We start from the raw sequence: 24,267 nt of genomic DNA on the forward strand, positions 1-24,267 counted from the left end.
ACGTTTGGTCGGACTCGCTGGAGCACTTGCGATGGCTACTGAACATCGAGACTCCCTCAAGGACGCAAGACTAAATTTGAGTCGAGAGACGCGCGGAAACGCCTAGGATTGACATGGTCAAAGACGTACCTCAGAATAAGTTGGCAATGAGCCAAATTTCTTTTTCCTTTGAATGAATGTTCTTTATATCATTCATTTAAGTGTCATAACTTTTTTTAATCACTTGAATGTCGAATAACTTTTCAAATGATTATTTGAATGTCATTTAAAAAAAATGCTTACCACAAACACTATGTCATGTCAAATTTCCGACACTGGGTGAATGTTGTTAAAAAAAATTAGCATTTAAATGATCGATTGAAAGCTATGACAATTAAGTGTTTTTTTAGATTTATGACATTCAAGTGATTAAAAAAAGTTATGACCCTCAAACAAGTGTCATATAAGATTTATGACAGTTATGATATTTTTATCCTCTCTGAACTTATTTCTAATTGGATATTTCAGGCTGGGTAACAGACACTCCTTTTCTGTAGTTCGCATCTCAACTCCTCATGGTAATTCATTTTCTTCATTATTTTCTAACATCAAGTAAAGATCCCTATCTCAACAATCATTGCACTCGGAGGAAACCCACGAGAAAATATAATATCATGTGAGTTTCACACTCCACGTGAGCCATGTGGAAAGCCACACAAAATTTGACACTTGTCGTCTGCGTGCAATCCGAGCCCCACGAGAAGAAATTGAAAATTTTGTGCTCCCATCTCCTCTGTCTCTCTCTTCCAAAAACCTTGGCCCACGTCTCCAAATGCTCTTAACTCTCTCTCTCCCTCCCTCCTCTCTCTCTCTCCCCGTGTTATCCATTGCATTATAGAGAGGATTAAAAAATGGTTTTGTGCTTTCTCTCTCGTCATCGCACCTCTCTTCCAGCGAACTGCGACGACGATGCCAACACCTCCACCTCCATCTCCACCATCATCTCCCCGAGCTCCACTGTTGTGTTTTTGCCTCCCTCTCTTCACCTCTACTCCATTCTCTCTCTTTCCTCTACAGAGCATCCCTACTTGCTGACACCAACGACCCCTTGCTCGCATTTTGCCTTCCTCTTCGCTAGCAGAGGTTGCTCTGCTCTCTCTCTCCCTCCTTTGCGAAGTTCTCCCTCCTCCTGCACACGAAAGCCGCCGATGCCATCGCCTCCTCGCGCCCTGCTGTCACCTATCGCAGCCCCATTGACAGCCCCTATACGTCCCCTACGTCCAAAGGTTAAATTATTTTTATTTTTATTTTTGGTATCTACTTAGTAGAGTTTAGTGCGATGTCAATGTGATGTTAGTGACCGTGATAGGTTCCCGCCGTTTCCTCCCGTATCCTAGTCTATGCCATCGCCTCCTAAAGCCCCTCCAGTCAAACTCTGAAGAGCGAAGCAGAAGAGGTAAATTTTCGTTCCCCGTAGTCTTAGATGGCCTTATTCGTCTGTCGATTTCTGTAAAGCAAGGCCTCTGGACTAGCATGGTTTTATTAACTTGCCCTTATTGATGCAAGTGAACACCATCAACTGCAAGCTCCAAAATGCTAACATGGACTGGAGTATTTTTATTTCTTCAAGGTATTGTTGTTGAATGAGAGAATAGGCCATGTTCTCCTAGTAGATGGCCAAGTTGGCCCATGAGTGTATTAACCCCTTAAGATTATAATATATGTGCACTTCGGGATGTGTATTGGCAATAGCTTCAAAAATGCATGTGCCCAGTCACTCATGTCCCCTGGTTCAATATATCAGATTCATAGCCAACCATTTGAAATTGCCAATAAGTATAACTCTACATTGTGTATACAACATGTTGGAGAAAACTTCTTTATCTGTTTTGAAGTTGACAAAACATTTTCTTTAGTCTCGTCTAAAGACTTCCAGACTCTACCATCAAAGTCTGAAGACCGCTAGATTCAAGATTTAAATTCTGCCCTCATTGACAGTTTCTAGACTGATGAAGAAGACTTATCCAGATGCGAGCATATTTTTAAAGATTTGATTCGTGCAGCTAAAGAAGTTCTCACGGTTGGAGATGGCATCTCAAGATCTACTATTCATTTTGAAATTAATTCGAGTAATTTAAATACGTTGATTGGTGAACTATACTTAAAATGTTCTACTTGTGGAAACCTAGATCCTGATTATATGGGCGAGCAGGATTGGTGGTCTATCTTCATATTCCTTAAATAACTCGAGATCTCCCTAATTGATTCTGTCCAACGGATAGATTAGAAGAACTCATTTGGAAGGTGCCAACGGTTATGAAGGCATAGAGGAGTTTATAAAGGAAGACACTCTAGTTATTCGAAGTTGTGTGAAATAGATAAATTCCAAAGTCTGAAACTCCTTGTACTTTGCTTACTCAATTGTTGAGCTTAAATTCGTACTCAAAAGAGAGATTAGATACTGGTGAGACCTTGAGGAAGTGTAGCAGAATCTCTACACTGTGGAATCAAGGACATGAGATTGTAACACATCTTTTGATTCATTAGTGAAATCCAGCCGGTGGACTGTCAGTGCGGGAGAATGGATGTAGGCTTGGTTTAAGCCGAACCACTATAAACCTTGTATTCTTATTCTCTTCCCCGAACTCTTTTATTTTGTTCGTAACTCTATTTAATTGTTAGAGTCTGATAGAGTCTGATTTCCTCTACAAAGTCTGTTGTCAACCAAACTCATGTTAAAAGTAAAGTTTTACACTATATTTTGCAAAATTTGTTTTCACACCTATTGACCCCCCTCTAAGTGTTCGTACTAGCACTGTCACAACAGACTACATGTATCACCCATAGAGAGGTGTTTTTTTGGGGGCGCGGGCGGTGGAGATTATATTAGATGGTTGCTGATTGCTGGTGCTTCCTACGAATCTTTCAGCTTTTCTTCTTGCAGGCGTCTATGATGCGCCTATGGAAGTTGTCAACTCACTTATCTAGTCCTATTTAAGTGCACTTTCAACTGAAAAAGTTTGAGTTGCCTTCCGTCAGGTATGAGGTTTAATGATATGGTAATCTGCTTGCAATTCTCAGCATGATGTGGATGTGGAAGAGACTCAGGAGCCCTTTCCAGGAAGTTCTGTAGAAAGCCCTCATACAGAATTGGAAGGTCCGGTTACCCCAAGATCAGGATTGAGAAGGAGATTTAGGTAAGTGAATCTACTACAGTGATGATGTATTTGTTTTATTGCCTGAAGTTATCTACATGAGCTATTACCAATTCGTCATTTTAATTCATCACTTAGATTTTAACGGGCCGACCTCAAGTCTCAATCGCTTAATGAATTTGATACATCAGGACCTGTCAAACTTGATGCTGCAGCACAAGCACCCATTGAAAAGCACAGGTAGGTTTTATCGTTCTTGTTTTTCAATAATGAAAAATAGTCATGATCGTGTTATTACAAGACAACTTTATAGTTTGGGGATTTTTCCATACCCAGAGATATTGAATAGTTCATGCATTGCTTCTTGTCCTGTTGATAAAATGGTTTCGTCCTGAACACCTGATTATGGGGGCACTGTGAGAACTTAGAGAGCCGGACCATACTAGTGAGGAAAAACCTTCGTCATGATATGTCGACGTCATGAGAAGTAAAAAAAAAAAAGCAAGATTATATATAGGCTGGAACGGGAAGGATCTAAGAATCTGGTCAGGTATGAAGATATGTTGAAATGATACATACTGAACGACATCATAACAGAAAAGAGTAAAATTTCTGGACTCTGGTGTCAAGTAAGGTTGAAGAAGATATGCTGTGAGACTAGCATATGGCTCTAAGGTTGAATCAGTTTAAACTTTCTTGGGCTTAAAAGTAGAGTGTGATTTAGTTGGCGAGTTACAATCCCCTCCCCGAGTGTGTCTAGGCTTCTTTTTCCTTCAAGCTCGTTTTCCCATCGTCCACATTGAACCTTCAGCTTACTTTGTGGCTGCTGCTTGAAAAATTTGACCAATACTTCGGTGTTATGATTGTCCTTCTCTAAGAATTATACACAGATATTGTGATTGTACCTTTTCCTTTTCAACAGAAAGCTTCAAGAGGCTCTGACGGATGAAATGGTGGGTTTGGCATGGCAACTGAAAGAGAGTAGCCTCGTGATGAGTCAGTCCCTGCAAAATACAGAAAAAGTAGATCTTGGTACTATATTAGGTGTCCTTTAATTTTTCTTTATCTTGATTCCTTTCGTAATGGCAATTCTGGGATGTAACGTGAGCGATCTGCTTCAATCTTGCAAGTCTGCTGCAAACAGCTGCTTTAATCAAGACATTTCCCTGGGCAGTGGCTTTTCCATTGAACAGAACAATTTACTTAAGTCTGACAAGGTCCTTATGGGTTCATTGCAGATACTTGATTCAACAGAGAACGCTGTTGAGGACAGCTTGGCAAGCACAAATCAGGTTAATGTACGAGCATCAGAGATATACTCAGAGAGCTCTAGGACTACATGCTTTACTTGGCTTCTGATCTTCGCGATGACATGTATCTTTATTATGGTTGTGCTTTTGATTTGTGTCACTTAAGACAATCCTATTTCAAGTTTTGTCAGTTGAGTTGTAGTACTTTGCATCCTGATATTTTGTTGAAAACGTGAGAGTGTAAATATGTAGCTTAACACTCTGCTAACTAAATTGTGATTGAGCTTTTGTAAGGTTCTCTAGACTGAGTTAACAGTGCTTACGATGCCTGCATTTCTGATGCAATCAAGAGATAATGATGGACAGACCACTTTGTTATATTCAAAAGAGTCTCCGTCAGCGTAGTCTAGTGTGGCAATTATTTCTTCAGTTTTTAGATCTTGACTGCGATAATTTGTTTTCACTTGGCATCAAATCCAGCTAGCTATGCACAGGGAAAGTAACTTCCAAACAGAAAAACCGCATGCTAGACCTAACGAGTTGCAAGAAGCACTAAGAGAGTTGTGCAGGGTGGGAATGTCCTAGCAGAAGTAAATGCTGTCTGGACATAAGCAACCTGTGCTCATACAAAAGAACACCGACAGAAATGTTAGGTAACGATTGAGTTCTAGGGGAATCAATTCACTTCAGACAAGTAGTGTTCTCTTTGATCGTAACTATTCATGATGAATGACCGTGAAAAATGGCCCTGGTGCTGATCTTGCAACAACCAAAAAGAGAGACTAACAAAATCATTAATATGGGCACCATGATCATGGTTCAGCCAAGAGCATTATAACTAAGACAAAATTCATATGCTCATTCATTTCTAGGTACAACAATAAAGTAGAAAGACCAAAGATCCAACAGAGTATATAGGACTCTCCACACATTCCATAACTGTAGTATCACGTCTAGCCACAACAACAACTGAGGATGCTTTGTGAACTTACATTCTTCGTTCAAGCATCAGTCATCTATCTGAGGCTCACCTCCGCCGCTCCCTCGAAGGTCGACGAGAAATCCAGCTCACGGGTGTCGATTTTTGCCTCAATAGCACAACTTGAGCCATTTCAGGCCTTTCGATCCCTCCAACCCTTCCGTGAGCGGAAGCTGAGGAAACGTCATTTCTCCCATGCAAATTCTTCATCATCTTTCACCACCGGCAAATAGACTAAGAAAAGAGATAAGAAAAAGAATCACACACATCGATAGCAGTAGCAGAAATTGAGGAAACTAAACGAAGCACGCGCCACCCAACAGATATAAAAAGGACAAGGCGTCGGGCCAAGAGAAAGACGGGGAACTCACGGAAAGGTTGGAGGGATCGAAAGGCCTGAAATGGCTCAAGTTGTGCTATTGAGGCAAAAATTGACACCCGTGAGCTGGATTTTCACTGCGTTAGGCTGAAGCTCATCGACCTTTGAGGGAGTGACGGAGGCGGGTGGTAGAGGTGACTCGGAGGCGAGCCACGGCAGCGAGTGGCGGAGGCGAGTTGCGGAGGTGAGTGGGAGAGGCGAGCGGCGGAGGTGGGTGATAAAGCTCGTTGACCTTCGAGGGAGCAGCGGAGGCGAGCCTCAAAGGTGGGCAGTGGAGGCAACTCGGAGGCGAGTCGTGGTGGCAAGTGGCAGAGGCGACTTGGAGGCGAGCTGCGAAGGTGAGCGGCGGAGGTGGGTGACGAAGCTCATTGACCTTCGAGGGAGCAGTAGAGGCGAGCCTCAGAGGTGGGCGGCGGAGGCGAGCCGCAGCGGCAAGTGGCGGAGGCGAGTGGTGGAGGTGGCTTAGAGGCGAGTGGCTAAGGTGGGTGATGAAGGGCAACTGTCATTAAGGAAATTCTATGTTTTTTAGGTTTTGAAAATGGGTCGAAAATGGGTCAAAATGTGTGACCCATTTTCAACCCATATGAATTGAACTTAAAACACTTTGACCCATTTTAGCTGGGTCATTACATCTTCATAACCCATATACGACCCATTAGTGAAAAATATGGGTCCAAAAATGGGTCCATGACCCATTTTGCCACTTCTACTCAGGGGTTTTTAGCAGTAGAGATTGTTTGATTAGGGTTGGGTTCTGCAGTTTTGTGGCTTAAATGGGGCACAATCACAACTTTGTTCCGGCTGAATGAGTTCTTGGCTTATATCTTATTCTTCTAGTTGATTTTAGTCGGGTCTAGGGTTCGGACTGGTTGGGACAGCAATGCTTGTTCTTAGGGAAGTGTCTTTGTAAATTTTTGACACATTGAGTTCCTCAATTTTTGTTATTGATGCATGCGATTCTTTCCTTGTCTCTGTTCTTAGTCTATTTCACAATCACTTGATTGTTATTGCTTGTTTAATTGCAGGTTTTCTCTTTTGTACTCTACTCTTGCAGGAGAATGAAAGTTGGAGATGTTTTCTTTTAGTATTAAAAAGAAATATAACATGTCATTTCTCTTTGAGTAAATAACTTGTTCTAATTCACGTTTTCTTTAACTAATTAGTTGACATGTCAAGGTCTAATGATAATCAAGAAGAATATTCAACAACAGAAGGGTCTAAGAAACGTAGAGCTGCATCCTTATTTCATATTTCTTGAGGATGATGAAGATAACTCTACTTGCTCTAAACAATTGAAAAAATGCACTTTTACTGTATGGTCTGAATTTGAAAAATTCACAAATGAGGATGGCAAAAAAAAAGGCCAAGTGTAAATGGTGCGAATCAACTTACATGGCTTCCATGGGACAAAAAATTTGTTGCGCCATTTACATGTCCCAATCAAGAGGCCAACGTTGACAATTCCATGGAACAGTTTGATCAAACTGTGTTTAGAAGCAAGCTAGCAAAAGTAATAGTCAAACACAATTACGCATACTTTTTTGTAGAGCATGAGGCTACCAGAGAAATGCTTAATTATCTTAATCCCAATGTGAAGCACATATCGAGGAATACAACAAAAAGTGATGTGGTAAAAGTTTATGAGAAGGAGAAGAGAAATTTGAAATAAAATATTATGTCACTTTCTAGCAAAATATGTTTAACTTCTGACTTGTGGACTTCTGTGACAACTGATCATTATATGACCATCACTACCCATTACATTGATGAGAATTAGGAATTGCATGCAAATGTTTTGTGCTTCTCCTATGTGCCACCTCCATACAATGGTGCCATTTTATTGGAAAAATTGCTGACTTTGTTGAGAGATGGGGCATTGAGAGGAAAATTTTCAATATCACATTGGATAATGCATCATACAATGACAATATGGTTGATATTTGGAAAAGTACACCTTCTATGAGATCCTCTTTGTTGTGTAATGGGAAGTTTTTTCGTGTACGTTGTGGTGCACACATTCTCTTATTGTTCAAGAAGGTCTAAAGATGATTGATGGATCATTGCAAAATATTAGAGAATCTGTCAAATATGTGAGAGATACACAAGGGAGGAGAGCAAAATTTGTTGAATGTATAACACAGTCTTGCTTGAAGACGGGTAAAAAAGTACATCAAGATGTGACTACTAGATGGAACTCTACGTACTTAATGCTTGAAGGTGCTTTGATCTTTGAACATGCATTTTCCCATTTGAAGCTAATTGATTCTAACTTTCTTACATGTCAATCACCTGAGGATTGGGTTAGAGCCAAGAAAATTGCATTCTTGTTACAACCTTTCTATGATATTTCTCTCTTCTTCTCTGGAGTTAGATATCCCACGACAAATTTATATTTCTATGGAGTATGGCAGATTTAGCTTCGTTTGACAAATGCAAGGAATAGTGAGGATGTAGCTATTAGATCTATGGCTATGGCAATGCTAAAGAAGTTTGAAAAATATGTGGAATTTGTACGGAGCATTCGAGAAAAGCTTTATATGCTTTTTGATGAATATGTAACCTCTACATCAAGAGATGATCACTTTGCATCTTCAATTAGTCAAGGTAACATTTCAGTTGAGGACATTGTCAAAAACATTGGGGACAATCTTGATGAGTATGATGCATTTGAGAGTGAACACTTTGGCTTGCAATCTACTAAATCATAATTGGATTTGTATTTAGAGAAGCCCATGGTTGATAGAAAAAAATTCCTTGATCTCAATGTCCTTGATATCCTGAGTTATATCTCATGGAACGTGATATGTTGAGTATTCCTATCACTACTGTTGCCTCAGAGTCAGCCTTTAGCATTGGAGGATGCATCCTAAATAAATATCGTAGTAACTTTTTGCTTGAAAATGTGGAGGCTGAGCTATGCATCAGAGATTGGTTATTTGGAGTTCTGCCTGAGAAAGATCTTAAGGATGAGTCTCTCATTGTCGACTTCCAAGACTATTCGCATTAGGTACTTTCTTTTATTTGTAAAGTTTACTATTAAATTATCTCTTTTGTCTCCAGATTCAGACTAGCATGTTAAAATGGTTTTTGTCTTGTTCTTGCAATATTGTAGGTTCTTAACAATGTGCTGATATGCGTGTGTGTATGTGTGTTGTGTGTGTGCACGAATATATATATCTGAACATTAAATGTTGATTCAACATAATAATGAAATCCATGTGCCTATTGCATTACGTATGATGAAGTTTTGATTTGGGGTTGTAAATGATTTTACATTATTTGAAAAGCTATAGCTTGGTGGTGCATAACTAAATGCTCTTTTGTTCTTGTTGTGTCGCTGCACATGTAAATTGTAGACTCAGCTAAAAGAACAAATTGCAACACTTGAGAAGCGTGAAGAAAGGTTTGTGTTACACGATACGTTTGTTCTCAATATTCTATATTCATTGTCTCACGGATGATACAATATGGCATAGGTACAAGACTGTCTTTGCAGACCGAATTTCAGTGTTTTGATAGGCATGTTGTGAGCTTTTTGGTTATAAGGTGCCTTCTCTATACTTGTACCATGTTTTTCCTTTGATATGGCAGTTGACTTCTTGGTAAATTGCAGATATTTATAGAAGCTTTCACAATTTAGGAAGCTGATTAGGGGTGGCCAACCATAAACAAGTTGTACTATGCTTAATTAGTCCATGTGAACATTCTTACACTGTTTCATTATTAAAAGATGAACTGTAATTGGTATTAGGTTTAAAATTTTCTACCTCTAGAATTGAAGATATCTTCATATTTGGGACTTGGTCATGTTCTACACTTGGTTAACCTGTATGAAGTCGACTTAGTCTGGAAGGAGGGAAGGGTGATAACTGTATGTGAAGAAGTTTCCGAGCATTACATCTTGTTGTCGGTCTTTCTAGGATTTCCAGAGTGGATAGTTTTGTTTGAATTATAGATGTAGCTATAGAATTATTTTCTTTGAATGAGCAAATGAGATTCTTATTAAGAGAAGCGTTTACTTCCAATTCCAAATTTGATGAAGCTCGCATAAATCCGACTTGCGAAAGACCATTTTCATTCTTGCCTTCGCAGATGTTTCATTAGATAGTGTTCAAATAGCTAATACTTAGTTTCACATTGCAGTTTTCAGTTGCTCAATAGTATGCTCACTTTAAATAAGAGGAGCCTCTCGCATAGTCTAACTCTTCATAAATATTTCAATTTATAGGTTGTTTTTAACATTTTTTATTTTATTTACTATTTTTTAATTTAATTTGAGGTTTTTATCCAATTAGCATATAGCTTAAAGTGAGTGTGGGTTTTTTTTAGAATATTAATGGGTTTTAGCAATATGGGTCGAGTTGGGTATAGGTCGAGTATGGATAGGGTTGGGTATGTGTCACTAGATTTACACTACAAAAATATGGGCCAAAACGGGTTAAATGGGTCAAATATGGGTCAACACATTTTCGACCCAATCCATACCAGACCCGACCCACCTATTTACCACCTCAAAGCAACTTTCAAACTTTAGTCAATGGAAGAGCCATTCCACTCAAAGAAGAGAAGCTTTGCTTATCATCAACAATCATTCAAAAGAGCAATGACCAACTACTAAAAAGCCAAACTACTTTTCAGAAAATTCATTCAAATCCCAATTTCCATTTATCAGTTTGTCTAGCTGGTAAGAGTATTTCATCAAAAAGTGTGCCTACCTAGTATGGGAGCCATCAATGGGGCTGCGACAGGTGACGGCGGTGGCTCGGGGAGGCGATGGCGACGGCGGCATCCATGTTCAAGAGCAATGGGCGCTTTGGGGAGGAATGAGAGAGAGAGAGAGAGAGAGAGAGAGAGAGAGAGCCCTCTGCTCACGAAAAGGGAGGCAAAAACGCGAGCAGAGGGTCATCAGCGTCGGCAAGCAAAGGCGCTTCGCGGAGGGGAGAGAGAGAGAGGAATGGAGGTCGCGAGAGTGAGGTAAAAATGCAACGACGGGGCTTAAGAGGCGACAATGGAGGCATCGGTGGCATTGGCATTGATGTTGGGGTTGGGGCCAACGGAGGCAACAAGTGGAGGCGGAGGGTCGTCGATGTCACGGTTCGCTGGAAGAGTGGCGCAATGATGAGAGAAAAAGCACAGAACTATTTTTTAACCCCTCGCAATATTGTTCTTCTCCTATATTGGAATGGAGAACGGGGGGAGAGAGAGAAAAGAGAGGAAAGAGATGGTCTATAGAGGAGAGAGAAGGTTAGAGAGACAGAAGAGAGGGAAGCATAAAATTTTAAAAAGGAAAACGTCACAAATAATCCTTGAACTTTTATCTAATGTTCAATTTCATCATTGAGCTTTCAATTTGCTCAATTTGATTCTTGAACTTTCATCTAATGTTCAATTTCATCCTTGAACTTTCGATTTGCTCAACTTAGTCCCAAAAATTTCATATAATATTCATTTTCATCCCTAAGCTTTTGATTTGCTCAATTTGGTTCCTGAACTATTAATAAATGTTTCATCTAATCCCTAACTATTTGAAAATTGACCAATTTTGTTATTCCGTTAGTTAAAGTTAACGACATCCGCTTACATGGCTTTGAGTCTTTTAAATAAAATAAAATAAAAAAGACATGTGGAATATCCGTATGGAAATTACATCTGCAACGGGTCAAATTGTGGCCACCATAAAAATAAAAAAATAAAAGATACAGAATAACTTGTTCTCTCTGCTTTTGTAATCAATGCTCTCATCTCTAGCTAACCCCTAATTTGTTTTCTTTTTTTAAGGTATATATTGACTCATAATTCTAGTAATCCAACTTAGTTTCACGTAATCAATTAATGCTCCACTTCATCACTTAACGGTTTGAATAAACGGAAGGACTAGATGGACCATTTATTAATAGTTAAGAGACCAAATTGAGCAAATAAAAAACTTAGGGATGAAATTAAATATTAGATGAAAATTCATGGACCATTTGTGACATTTTTCCAATTTTAAATTATCTTAGCGTGGGGCATGGATTATATGTGGACAACACATGTCAAATTTTGTGTGGTTTTCATATAGTCCACGTGGAGAATGACTCATCTAATATTTTCTCGTAAAGCTCTTTTGCTGCGTGCTCGCTACCGTCTAACCCGTACTCTACTACCTTTCTCCCCGTTGTCCCGCCATCTTTGTTAGTACGTGTATTTACCCGGGATGTCCATTTACTTAAAAAAGAAAAAAAAATTGCAGTACCGTCAATTTTTAAAGAACCAATTTATATCACAAGATTTTTGCTGGAAACAACGTAGTTTGTTTCTCCTTAAATCCTAAATATTCTTCAATTTTATGTTCAGTTCAAATTATGTTTCTTTTTATATAAAAAAAAAAATCACCAACTTTCACTTAAATCTCATATAAATTCTCCGATTAACCTTTTGTTCCAAGTCACTGTTAAACATTTGATATAACATTCTCACGTCAACAAACTAATGTGGATTTAAAAATAATAATATCATCTTGATACTAATCCAAGAAAAACGAGGTTTTGTCTAGAAAATCCAAATCAGCCTCTCCCTCTTTAGCCCCTCAATCCTGACCGCTGTGCAGCCTCTCCCCTGCAACAAGATAGCTCTGGTCCGACTCCGCCTGTGATAATCACCTAGCCAACTCCACAGCCAAGCTACCTCCGCCTCCAGAGCCCCCTCTCCCGTGACCTCGTCCTCGCGGCGGACAGTGACGATAAACAGTCATCTGCCACCACTATTCCTCTGTCTCTCTCTATATTCCTTTTATATAATAAAGCAAATTCATAACATCGAACGCTAGGGTAAGAGTACGTTACAGCAACAGAAGCAACCAAGGAAGCAATGTGGCTGAGATTTACTTCGAAAGCAAGATTGCAACCATATATTGTTATTTATTGCAATAATTAAGTGCATGTGTCTTTAAAAAAAAACAACAAATTCATCAAGATGCACACCAAATTGACGATATTTGTAATCTTTTTAACAAATTATTCTACTAATTGTTATAACAGTCATCAGAATACGACCCAATTATTTTGTATGTCCAGCTTTGTAAATAGAGGCCAGAATTTTCTTCAAACATTTATTGTAGACGAAAGGTCTCTCCAATGCAACCAAATGGCCTGCTTTCTCAATGCATACCAGTGTCGCACTATCTCCCAAATTTCTGTCCAAAAGAACATAAAGGAACGAGTCAAATTTCTGCCGAAAACAATTGAACAGAAACCCATTGGAGCAAACAACATCTTTTAAGAATGTCTATTTACAATAATAGATGTCGGGTCGGAAAAGAGAGAGAGAGAGATATATATATATATATATATATATATATATATATTTAACGCGAAATTATCAGTGAACCAAGTACCAATAAGATAAATAAATCGTTACAAGTGTATCAATACTTCCCAATTAGCTTCATGCAATTTCACATAGAACATATAATAGCTTTATTAGGTCTGCAAACCGTGCAAAAGAAAAGTTACACTGTCATTGTCGTAAATTGATTTTATATGTCAAAATTCATTTCTTAAAATTCTGATACAAACATATGCAATCTAACACCACCGGCCGTTGCAGCATGGATGGTAGATCCTTTGCCCTCCCCGGTGGAGGCCAAGGTTCAAAGCCCCTGCAAAGCAGGGAGGCTAAAGCGTTGTGTGGTGATTTAAGCGTGGCGTCGGGGTGGTGGTTTCCCTGCTAGCGTCACCGGGGGGTTTACGACGCACTGTCGGTGCAAGCTGGTTCCTCCTGTCATCAAAAAAAAAAAAAAAAAAAAAAACATATGCAATCTAACGAGTTGTCTTAATTGCAAACCAAAATTGGACAAAATAAAAACTGCGGTTAAAGTTTATGACAAGACGTGGCTTCTATTCTTCACGATGGAAGATAATCAAGCAAAAGGAAGCAGCAAAGACATGCTGATATGACAATATGGTTTCGGCATTAAAACTTTATTATTAATAAATAAATAAATATAAATTGATTGACGAACTATTAATTGGAAATCTGTAAACATACTCTTTCAGTGATTTGGCTACTTCAACAGGGAAGATCCTGTCATTCTCGCCCCAAACCAGATGCACCTTCTGCAAAAAGATCCCATCAATCATCAGCCGATTTCCACAACATTCTACAAATATAACTAGAGGGAATGTAGTTTGAGAAAGTATTGCGTCCTTACACCCGAATAATCTGAGTCCATTTCGTATCAACTATATGTAGCAATGGAATAAGTTGTAGCGTAATGGCTATTGCATTAATTAGTACATTGTTTGATTTAAGTATTATAGTATCTATTATCCTTTTTGTTGTATGAATCACATATAAAACAAGGGGTAAATAGTTTTTTTTTTTTCATTTATTATGACTCCAATTTGATCGTTTAATATGTCCAATTAAAAGAATATTATGTATTACATAGTTAAAAATATGATTGAAATAACAATTATAATTTTTTGAGCATTGATTAATATAATTAGTAATGATTATTCATTATATATAGATAATAAACTATTTGATTATAGAAATTTAGATAATTGCACCTGATAGGAGGCAACTAATATGATGTTACTTGGTCAAGTAAATTGACATAAGTGCAATAAATTTGGAATTTTTATGGTAATTTTCATGAATTATCTTAGTTGTCAAATGCAAAAGCCACACATCATCTGACAAGATGAAAGGGTTGACATCAAGTCAATTATGCATATCTTGCACAGACATGTTATGAACTTAATATGTATAATATATCATTGGATTTGGTGAGAACCATGGAAAGTAATTTTACAGGTTGCGAGGATAAGTGTTCTTAGGACTAGCTTTTGGCAGAGAAATTGTAGCATACATCACAACTGTGAAAAGTTTTACACGAGCACCTTTATACACTATCAATCGAGAAGATTAGTTGGTTATGGTCCTCCAAAAAGGTGAATGAGATCGTTTGCGTATACTTTTCTTGATACAGGTGGTTTTGCTCTATTTTTCCCTTTTGTATACTTGAGCAGGTTACAAACACATCTTGCATTGTCAGAACAAAACTTATACTAGAGTGACATGCAGATTTACACAATCCAAGTATTATGCCCAGGATCTTAATGTTAGAGAAAATCAACAAAGAATGAAAGAAATAATGGCTCTCATCTCATATTGCAGCCACCAAGAAAATTTTTCTCAATTAAGTGCCGGCTTGGTTCAGTACTTCCCCCATAAAATGAGTATAAATCAGAATTTTTCAACTTATAATCAGTTTTTTTTTTTTATGTAAAAACTTTTTCTTTTTCTTTTTTTTGGTAACAAAGGATTCTATGTAGGGTTAAAAAATAAACAACCACCGAAGGAGAAGATTCATCAAACCTGAGAGTACTGTGGGAAAGCGAAATCTTTGTCTGGAATGACCAAAGCCTCCAGCAATTCGGCTCTCTCTTTTCTGCAGTCAAACAAGACCTACCATCCAACGACAAGAAAGGGATAAATGAGGTAAACATCTCATCTCTACAAGGAGAGTCCATTATAGTTTTAAAAAAAAAAAAGAAAAAAGAGGAGAGTCCATTATGATTTTTACACATGTTCATAAATATCACTAGAAAAATCTCTCTCTCTCTCTCTCTCTCTCCTGCTTCTAAACGCCCACCAGCACCGAACTTGTGACAGCCACCATCGATGGAGACCGCCACCTCCAGTCCCAGCACCACCGTAGGTGGCTCCACTTTGACGACAAGACTTGAGTTGATAGATCTCTCTCTCTCCCTCTCTCTCCCCGTCATCTAGGCACAAATATCTTGATGATGATCATTCACCACGGAGGAGATGACATCTGATTGTCTCCCAAAAGCAAAGGAGAAAGATCTACTTCGTTTTGTTCTGCCCCAACCACACCATCAATGCTGGCCGTGGCACTTTCCGACCCCGCGACTACTAGAGACCTCCAGCGACGTTACAATCAGCGTCACCCCCATTGCAGCAATAAGCTTGATGCAGCATCTCTCTCTCTCTCTCTCTCTCTCTCTCTCTCTCTAAGGGAGGCTAATGGATGGTGGTAGTAGTGGTTGTGGGACGGGGACGATGGTCAATGTGCCAAGGATGAGGGATAAAATTTGACAGATAAAAGCATATCATCAAAACCTATGCAATTGTTTATTAGAATTTTAGCTTCATTTATTTCGTGAAAAATTGATGATTTGGAAAATAATTTTCTAAAAATAATTACTTGCATCACTTATAAAAATCAACGAACGAATGAGAAATATTAACATTATCCATGAAAATATTTAGATATAAATGGTTGTTAACAATGAAAATATTTTTCATTGATTAATTATTTTATTTAATACGAACAATCATTTTTACAAAAATATTTTATAAATTACACATTTTTATCGAAACAAAAGAGTTGAGTATATATGATTTGTCTAAAAGAGCTACACAAAACAGTTGAAGATCCTGCATTTTTTTTTTTGGTGGGGGCTGAGATTTTTTTCTTTCTGTTATATGTTTTACATATCTTATGCGGGTAAACGCAAATCACTTATTTTGGATTTTGCTTATTGGGAAATATTAGGTACACTAATTGTATAACCTTTATATATATATTCCAGCACTATGACCGTTGAGGTAATTAGTTATTTAGTTGCTAAAATTAAAATTAACTAGTGAATTATAAGAGATTCTTAACATATCAGTTTGTGCATTTTCATATTTAATAATATTGATATATTGTTTATACCAAACAATGAACATGATAGAATATAAAAATATTTGACTATATTACTATAATTCACAAAACAATGAATAACATCTAGTAGAATATTTAGATTTAATATCATATCTTATTCAGTTCTATTCCGACTAGTCAACAACGACTCATTTTGGCCTCGCCCATGGGGCCCATCATGTTGGCAAGATGCTACCATGTCCATGTGCAAAAGATCTCTCTGTCTCCTAAAATGATCACAACGAACGATGTGGCGGCTCTAACCTCTGAGGTCATGAACCAAGCCCTCTGCTTCTGTTGAGTTGCATACATAAGTTACATTTGAAAAGACTCGTGTTGAAGAATAAATATGGTGTTAAGATATTAATATATCTTAACTGGCTCAAAACTCATATTTAAGTTTTTAAGTGAAGATGGATTCAACTAAATATATATTGACAAGCTTGGACTTAGTCTCTTTCTTGACAATCTCTCTAGATAAAAGTATCGAATTTTCGTTGTGCATTTCTAACAACTTCAGCTAAATCGAACGTAGACAATAGAAGGTTGCAGCATCCGTGCTGGCTAGTAGGGTGACAATGAATGATGTGGTAGCTCGATAGACACAGGTGAGTGACAGGGACCACAAGTTATTAAATCATAGATCTTGTATTGATAGTACGTTTGTGATGGATGTACATTAGAGAGTTGGTAACTACTTGCCATCTTCATTGTTAGTCTATCCCATGATATTTTTTAGCATTATGTATAAGCATGTCCAACTCTTATGTGCAAGTGGGATTACGAATAACACATGAAATTTGACAAATGAGGGCCCGCATGTGAAAAATAAATTGGGGCAACACCTTATTCTAATACCTTGTTAAAATTGTCAACTCAAAAGCCTAAACTAATAAGTGAAAGTAATCACACACACACCTTTATATAAACCTCGTAGATACATGATATGGGATACTTTAACATTCTACTAAAAATAAAATTAGTAGAAAAACTTGTATCACATAATGGATCAATACAATGTGCACATATGATAAGCACTTAGTCCAATATGACATCAACATGTTAAGACTCGTGAAAATTCTTCCTTCTATCGACATTATGAATAATAAATGTCTTCATCAATTTGAAGCAAAGTCAAGTCCTCACTTTGTAATAGAGAGATTCTCCAAGTCCTATACATAGTAAAATGTATCTAGATCATTAGATTTGATAAGATTTTCATGGGGCACACATTTATTAAATCTAAAGATTCTCAAAATTTAACTCACTGAATATATCGTTTGAGATGAATGAATGAAATAAGTGACGAACTGATGAGTAACATACCTTCCCATAGTTAAGACTAAGGACCACATATTTAAAATAAGTACAATCAACTTCATTCGTAAAAGAAAATTGTCGGTCAAAAATTTATTTGAGAGGCATGCATACCATAATATTCCAAAATGGTAATGGTACGTGTTGAAAAAATTCAAATAAATTCACCTTAAGAAAAATATGGTAGTCCAACCCAAGTCCTACATGTACGTGTGTTTTTGTGAATAGCATTTTTCAAATTATGATCCAATAGTAGCCCTCGAGGACCTATATATAAACTTTCCTTTGAGATTTTATCAATTGCAAAGTTTCTAAACTAATACTAGAAAATTTTCCAAATAAAGGCTTAAAGTGCCCTTATTTTCTCAAATAAATACCTAAAATAGATATTATTTCAAATAGAGGCCTTAAGTAGCCATAAAAGTTTCAACTAAGGACTTGACTCACCGGCTAGCTAAGGGCATTTTTGTCTAATATAATTTTTAATTTTTAATATTATTTAAATTATATATATATTTAAAAATGGCCGATGATGGTGAGGAATGGCCAATCAAGGGTTGCCAAAGGTCGTCAGTCCTAGTTAGTGGCCGATTACCCTTACCAATTGTAGGCAAGGGTTTGCAAGCCCTCGCCTAGATTTGGGCAAGGGTCACAGCCCTCACCTAGATTTGGCGAGGGTTACCGGCCCTAGCCTAGAACTGGTCAAGGGTTGCCACTCGCAACCAATCCTTGCTAGTGGCGGCCCTCGTCAACCCTTGGCCAACCGTCCCCCACGATCGCCAACCCTTCCCGACAATGGTGAGACGGTAGCAAGAGGGCTAACCTAATTTCCTTCCCTTCCATTTTTTTAATTTATTATTTATCTAATACAAAAAAGAAAAAAAGGGAAAAAATCAAAAATGTAAAGGACAAAAATACCCTTATCAACCGGTGACTCAAGCCATTTTTTGAAATAAAATTCATTTCAAGCTCTTATTTGAAAAAAAATGAGAACACTTCAGACTATTATTTAAAAAATAAAAGCACTTCAGGCCTTTATTCAAAATTGTCTCTCAATACTATCATCGATCCTCTAACTTGTGTACTTCTTATATAAAGTTCTGAAACTTTTAATACTGATGAATACTCTAATTCCAATGGTTCATGCAATCAAATCCTTTTGTCATGAACACACTTAGTTTTAATGCGGTCGCCATAGGAATTTAAAAAATTTAATATTATAGAGAAAGCAAACAATTATCTGAATAATAACGAGTATTTCTTCATAACTTTGATAAGCTCTTGAGCAAAAAGAAATAATAACAATTATTATTATAACAATAATTGATCGACTAATTTCGAATATGTGGAAAGAAGGAACATTTGTGATGATGGAGGTGAGTACAGGACAGGATAGGTGCCAACGACTAAGGCTAGGGTAGACGTAGAGGGTGACGACACATGATTACTCTCTCTCTCCTCCTTCAATTTTCTCACTTCTTATCGATTTTCTTCTTTATTACTCTAAATTTTACATTGGTCAAAACATATAAAGCTGAAATTTCAGAATTTGAATTTTCTAGTTATGTTCGTAAATTAAAATTGATTAATTCTACAACAAATTCAAAATGATTAAGGGTATTGATGATGAAAAGAATCAATTAGAGTCATCTAATTTAGAGGACTTTGTCGCACAAATTACAGGTTCCGCAATCATTTACTTAAAATAGCATCTTATTAGAAAAGTTAAGAAACATAATCATTTACTCAATATAATAAAAGTATAACCAAGCAATTAGTCATTAGCACCAAAATTAGAAATATTATATACTTACGCTAAAATTGCATTAAACTATCCAAAACAAAATATTACACAAATTAAAAACAATGAAACATTTCACCAATCTTATACCTAGGGTCAACTATAGTTGAAAATGCTTTTGGTGGGAGGAGAGAAATAAAAAGAGATAACATTAAAATTATGCTATATAATCAAAATCAAAAAGTAAATTTGATTAAATGATCAATAATAGATATCTTGGCGATTCAAATTTAAACATAAATCAACTAAACTATATTGTATTGCCACAATAAATTGATGATCAATACAACATGTTATGTTAAAATCCACTTTCTTATGATAATTTTTTCATTATATTAAGTGAAGCCTCACACATTTTGCCAATTTAATATCGTCACTCGTAATGCAATCTTGACATGTTAGCAACGTAAGGCTACAAGTGCAAAGGTTGCTTCGAAAAGCACATTAAAATCAATACTACCATTGATATGTGACAAGAAAAGCAAAAATTTATGTAATCGATTGATCTTCTCAACCATCATCCACCAAGTGTGGTCCTATATAAATTTAAGAGCATGGTATTCCGGAATTTAGAAATGAAAATATAAAAATGTTGAAATTCTCAACAACCATTGCTTGTCCTATATAGCTTGTGAAAGTCTAAAAGGGAAAAACAAAGCCAAAAGTTATCAAAATTTCCGAGAAAGCCACGCCTGCAACTTTCCTTGCTTTGTTAAGAGCATTTTTGCGAAAATAACAAATATTGATATGTCATTGGATTGTAAAGAACAAAAATTACGTTAAATTATTCGAAACAATTAAAACAGGATACATATGCTAAGTATGGATAAAGTTATATAATTTGATAAGTAAAAGCGATGAGTTTTGGTTAGCTACGTAATAAATGGAAAACTCATGAGTGAATTGATAAGTTTATTTTGATTTGGTAGTTTAGGGTGCGTTTGGTAACGATTCTGTTCCGGGAGCCGATTCGACTAGAAATGATTATTTTTGATTATGTTCCCTGAACCGATTCCGAGTAAAAAAGCACGTTTGGTAATGTCCAAAATTTTTTATTATGGAATAGAATTGCGTTTGATATCGTGTTAATTGATTCTGTTCCAAATTAATTTCTTTTAATTTTTAAATAATTTTTAAATAATTTTTTTACTTTTTACTTTTTTCTTTTCCTTTTTCCTTTTTTACTTTTTTTTTTTTTTTTTTCTTTTCTTTTCTTTTTTCCTTTTTTTTTCTTTTTTTTTTTTTTTCCCTTTTTTCCTATTCTTCTTCTTCTTCATCGGCCGGTCGTCGGACCGGTCGGCTAGACGAGGGCCGGCGACGCTCACCGGCGTCGCCGGCCCTCGCCGAGGTCGGCCTTCATCGGCCGAGCCTCGCCGGTGGCTGAGCCGGCCTCGCCCGGCCTCGGCAAGGCCAGCTTGGCCACCGGCGGGCCGGGCGAGCCTCGCCGGTGGCCAAGCGAGCTTCACCGGTAGCCGGGCGAGGCTCGCCAGCCACCGGCGAGGCTCAACCTCGCCCGATTTGGCGAGGCCGAGCCTCGCCCAGCTGCCGGCGAGGCCGAGCCTCGTCGGTGGCTGGGCTTGCCTCCGGCGAGGTCACCGGACCTCACCCTGGCTTGGCGAGCCTCCGGCGACCTCGTCGGACCGGCGACCGGCGGTGGACGATGGCGGCGGCAACGGACGGCGGCAGGCAGTGGCGGACGGCAACCAGGATGATGAAAGGGAAGAGCGAGGGTTTCACCGTTTTGATTCTTTTTCTGATTCTCGGATGGAGAATCATATTTTTTTTTATTCTCAAATCTTGTCCAAAATTGTTCTCGGGAACAAAAATTTTACCAAACACGATTCTCGTCCCAAACTGATTCTGGGAACAAAAAATCAGAATCTGGCACTGTTTGGCATGTTGCCAAACAGGCCCTTAGATTACACATAGTTGACAAATATATTTCGTTTACATCATTGACACGATGAAAATTTAAAAGCCGATACCGGAGAATTGATCGATTATTTAGATAATGGACTAAGAACCTCTGGATAGAGCAAAGGTCTCCGTGCATGATCTTAGAAAAGTTCGCTTTGGTACGTACCTCTAGAGCGTGCTTGAAAACACATTTGGGGAGTCTAGGGAAGTGGAAGCTGCCAATTTCAAGCAACTTCTTTAGTGCACTCGCCGAATCAGGCAACAGAAATTCCGACAACGTCGGAAACCCCAACCTCTCTAAGCACTCTCGGCTCAGCGACTCCGTCACCACCGGGCCAGAGCACGTCGCCACCACCGACTCGACCAGCTCAGGCTGCAACTTGGCCAGCCTGAACGCCATCATCGCGCCGTAGCTGAACCCGACCACTGTGCACTGCTGCACTCCCAGCTTTGCCAGCCCCCTTGCCAGGTACTCCGCCTGGAATCCCAAAGTCCAGCGGCCATCGCCGGTAGAGGAACCACCGAAGAAGAGGAGGTCCGGCACGTAGACCGCATAGTCCCCAGCAAGGGCGAGGACTTGGAACTGCCACGTCAGGATGCCGTCGCCAGCGAAGCCGTGGAGGAAGACGACGGCAGGTTTTTTACCGTTGTTGGCATTCTTCTTGGATCGGGTCGGAGCCCAGATGTTCATGACAGTCCCCGGTTCGATCTCGATCTTTTGAGGTCTCAATCCGGCGAGCCTCATGGTCGCTCGCAACAAGGGCTTGTAAATCTTGAAAGGGTTCACCATCGTCTCTCTCTCAGCTTGATTATGCACAGTGTCGTCCATCCCGAGAAAATGAATGTCTTCGCCATCATTTATAGGGGGGAAATGATACGGTGACCGTGGAGTCTGACCCCTCATTTTCCCTAGGGGACTGGACAACTTGCTTGTCCGGTTTTCTTAGGAAATCAAAGTCTCAGTCTATTTACTTGTTAAACCTCATATCCCTTTTATCTTTTCTCTTTTGTGCTAGATATCATTGAGTGTTGTCTTTCCCACCATTGGAGCTATGCCCCTCTCTCTCCCGTCTCTCTCAACCCTTAAATGCCGTCTCTGCAGCCGGTTTATACTTTTTCAATTTCCCCTTCTGCGACCGTAAGTGAGTGGTGGGAAAGAGCATTAGAAGGTCGGTGCTACTTTTTCAATTCCTTCCCTTTTCACGCCTTGTGGTTTAGTAGTCCTGTCCAAAGAGAGAAGAAGAAAGCACAAACTTAGAGCGCATTTGATAAGGCTTATGTTTTCAAGAACAATTTCTAATCATAAATGATTATTTTTTATTCCATTCTTGGCAACGATTTCTAAGCATTTTAAGCCGTTTGGTAACTATTTAAAATTTCAATTCCTAAAATAGAATTGTGTTTGGTACCATTTTGAAAATTCTAATCCAAATCATTTTTAAAATAATTTTTTAATAATTTTATTATTATTTTTCTTTTTCTTTTGTTTCTCTTCTTCTTCATCAACTTTGCCGGTTGCCAACGTTTGGATGACCGGCAACCGGCCATACGAGGGTCGAGGACCTTGTCAGAGCGTCGCTAGCCCTTAGTGAGGCCGTGCCTCATCGAACAAACCTCTTCGACAGCTGGGCGAGGCTCGATCGAGCTTGCCCAGGTCGGTGGAGCTCAACCTCGCTAGATCTTGGTGAGTCGAGGCTCGCCTGGCTATGAGAGGCTCGTTAATGGTTGGAGGAGGCTTAGGCGAGGCTTGCCTGGCCACCGGCAAGCTCATTAGGCCTTGCCAAACCTCGCCCGGCTTGGCAAGCCTCGGCAAGCTCGTCAATGATTGGTGGCGGTGGCTGGTGGATAGCGGCGGACGGCGGGGGCAGCAAAGTGGCGGCAAACTGCAATGGTAGTGGCGACAGCACTTGAAAAACAAGAGAGGGAAGAAGAACAAAAAAAAGAAAGAAGAAAAAAAAAGGAAAAATAGGTTGACTTGATTCTAAAATTGTTCTCGAAACAAAGAATCAACTTTTTATATTTCTCAATTTTGTTCCAAATCTACTTATGGGAACAAAAATATAGGAATTTATTCCCAGAAACAAAAATTTTACTAAACAGATTTATGTTCCAAATTTATTCCCAAGAACAAAATAATAGAAATTTTCACTATTTGTCCAGTTACCAAATAGGCCTTAGCTTCTCTGAAATGACCCAAATTTTTGGATCTTCTCTATCTCCACATCAAAATGAAGGCTCTCTTCATGAATAGTCATGTCGCCAAGCTTATCCTTGAATTTGATCAGCACGTGGGACGGAAATGTTAGAACCAAAAGGATAAAGGAGCTTTGAAGGATTCAATGAGGAGAGAATGTAAGCACACAAAAGAGAGAATATATTATGGAAAATGCCTTGCGAAGGCTTAATATGGAGTACACTCCACACTCTTACAAACTTAACTATACAAGCTTTGCTAAGCTTAATCCTCTCTCTATTTCTCTCTCTATGCTCCTAAAGCTCCCTCACTCTCTCTAAAAACAAAATAACAAACGTAGGTACATATATTAATAAACATCTCCACCATCTGGACTCCACCGTCTTTGACTTCAAAATACAAGAAGTAAAGTTGAACTTTTCCTCTTGTTTGCCGTCTTCAGCGTGAATGGGAGTTGCCGAAATTTTATCCAAGGCCAAGTCCAACTTCACCATGTTAACCAACTTCAATTTGTCAATAAGACGACTCATGTCTTAAATGTTGGGCCCACCATTTATCTTCCTGAAACCACTTATC

The 24,267-nt window shown here is 38.5% G+C and overlaps 1 protein-coding gene and 1 long non-coding RNA gene across 2 annotated transcripts; both read right to left on the reverse strand.

The window, feature by feature from the left end:
* Positions 1 to 3,659: 3,659 nt before the first annotated feature.
* Positions 3,660 to 5,520, reverse strand: LOC120295284. Its single transcript, XR_005552634.1, has 3 exons — positions 5,377 to 5,520; positions 4,040 to 4,138; positions 3,660 to 3,960 (listed from the first exon to the last, which is right to left on the reverse strand). It is a non-coding gene; the product is annotated as an uncharacterized LOC120295284 (long non-coding RNA).
* Positions 5,521 to 10,737: 5,217 nt separating this feature from the next.
* Positions 10,738 to 22,287, reverse strand: LOC120296105. Its single transcript, XM_039317761.1, has 4 exons — positions 21,664 to 22,287; positions 15,106 to 15,195; positions 13,745 to 13,838; positions 10,738 to 10,841 (listed from the first exon to the last, which is right to left on the reverse strand). Exons 1-4 carry the CDS (start codon positions 22,285 to 22,287, stop codon positions 10,738 to 10,740), a joined length of 912 nt encoding a protein of 303 aa, XP_039173695.1.
* Positions 22,288 to 24,267: the final 1,980 nt, after the last annotated feature.

Source organism: Eucalyptus grandis, chromosome 7 (assembly GCF_016545825.1).
Source record: "Eucalyptus grandis isolate ANBG69807.140 chromosome 7, ASM1654582v1, whole genome shotgun sequence".
NCBI classification, from domain to species: Eukaryota; Viridiplantae; Streptophyta; class Magnoliopsida; order Myrtales; family Myrtaceae; genus Eucalyptus; species Eucalyptus grandis.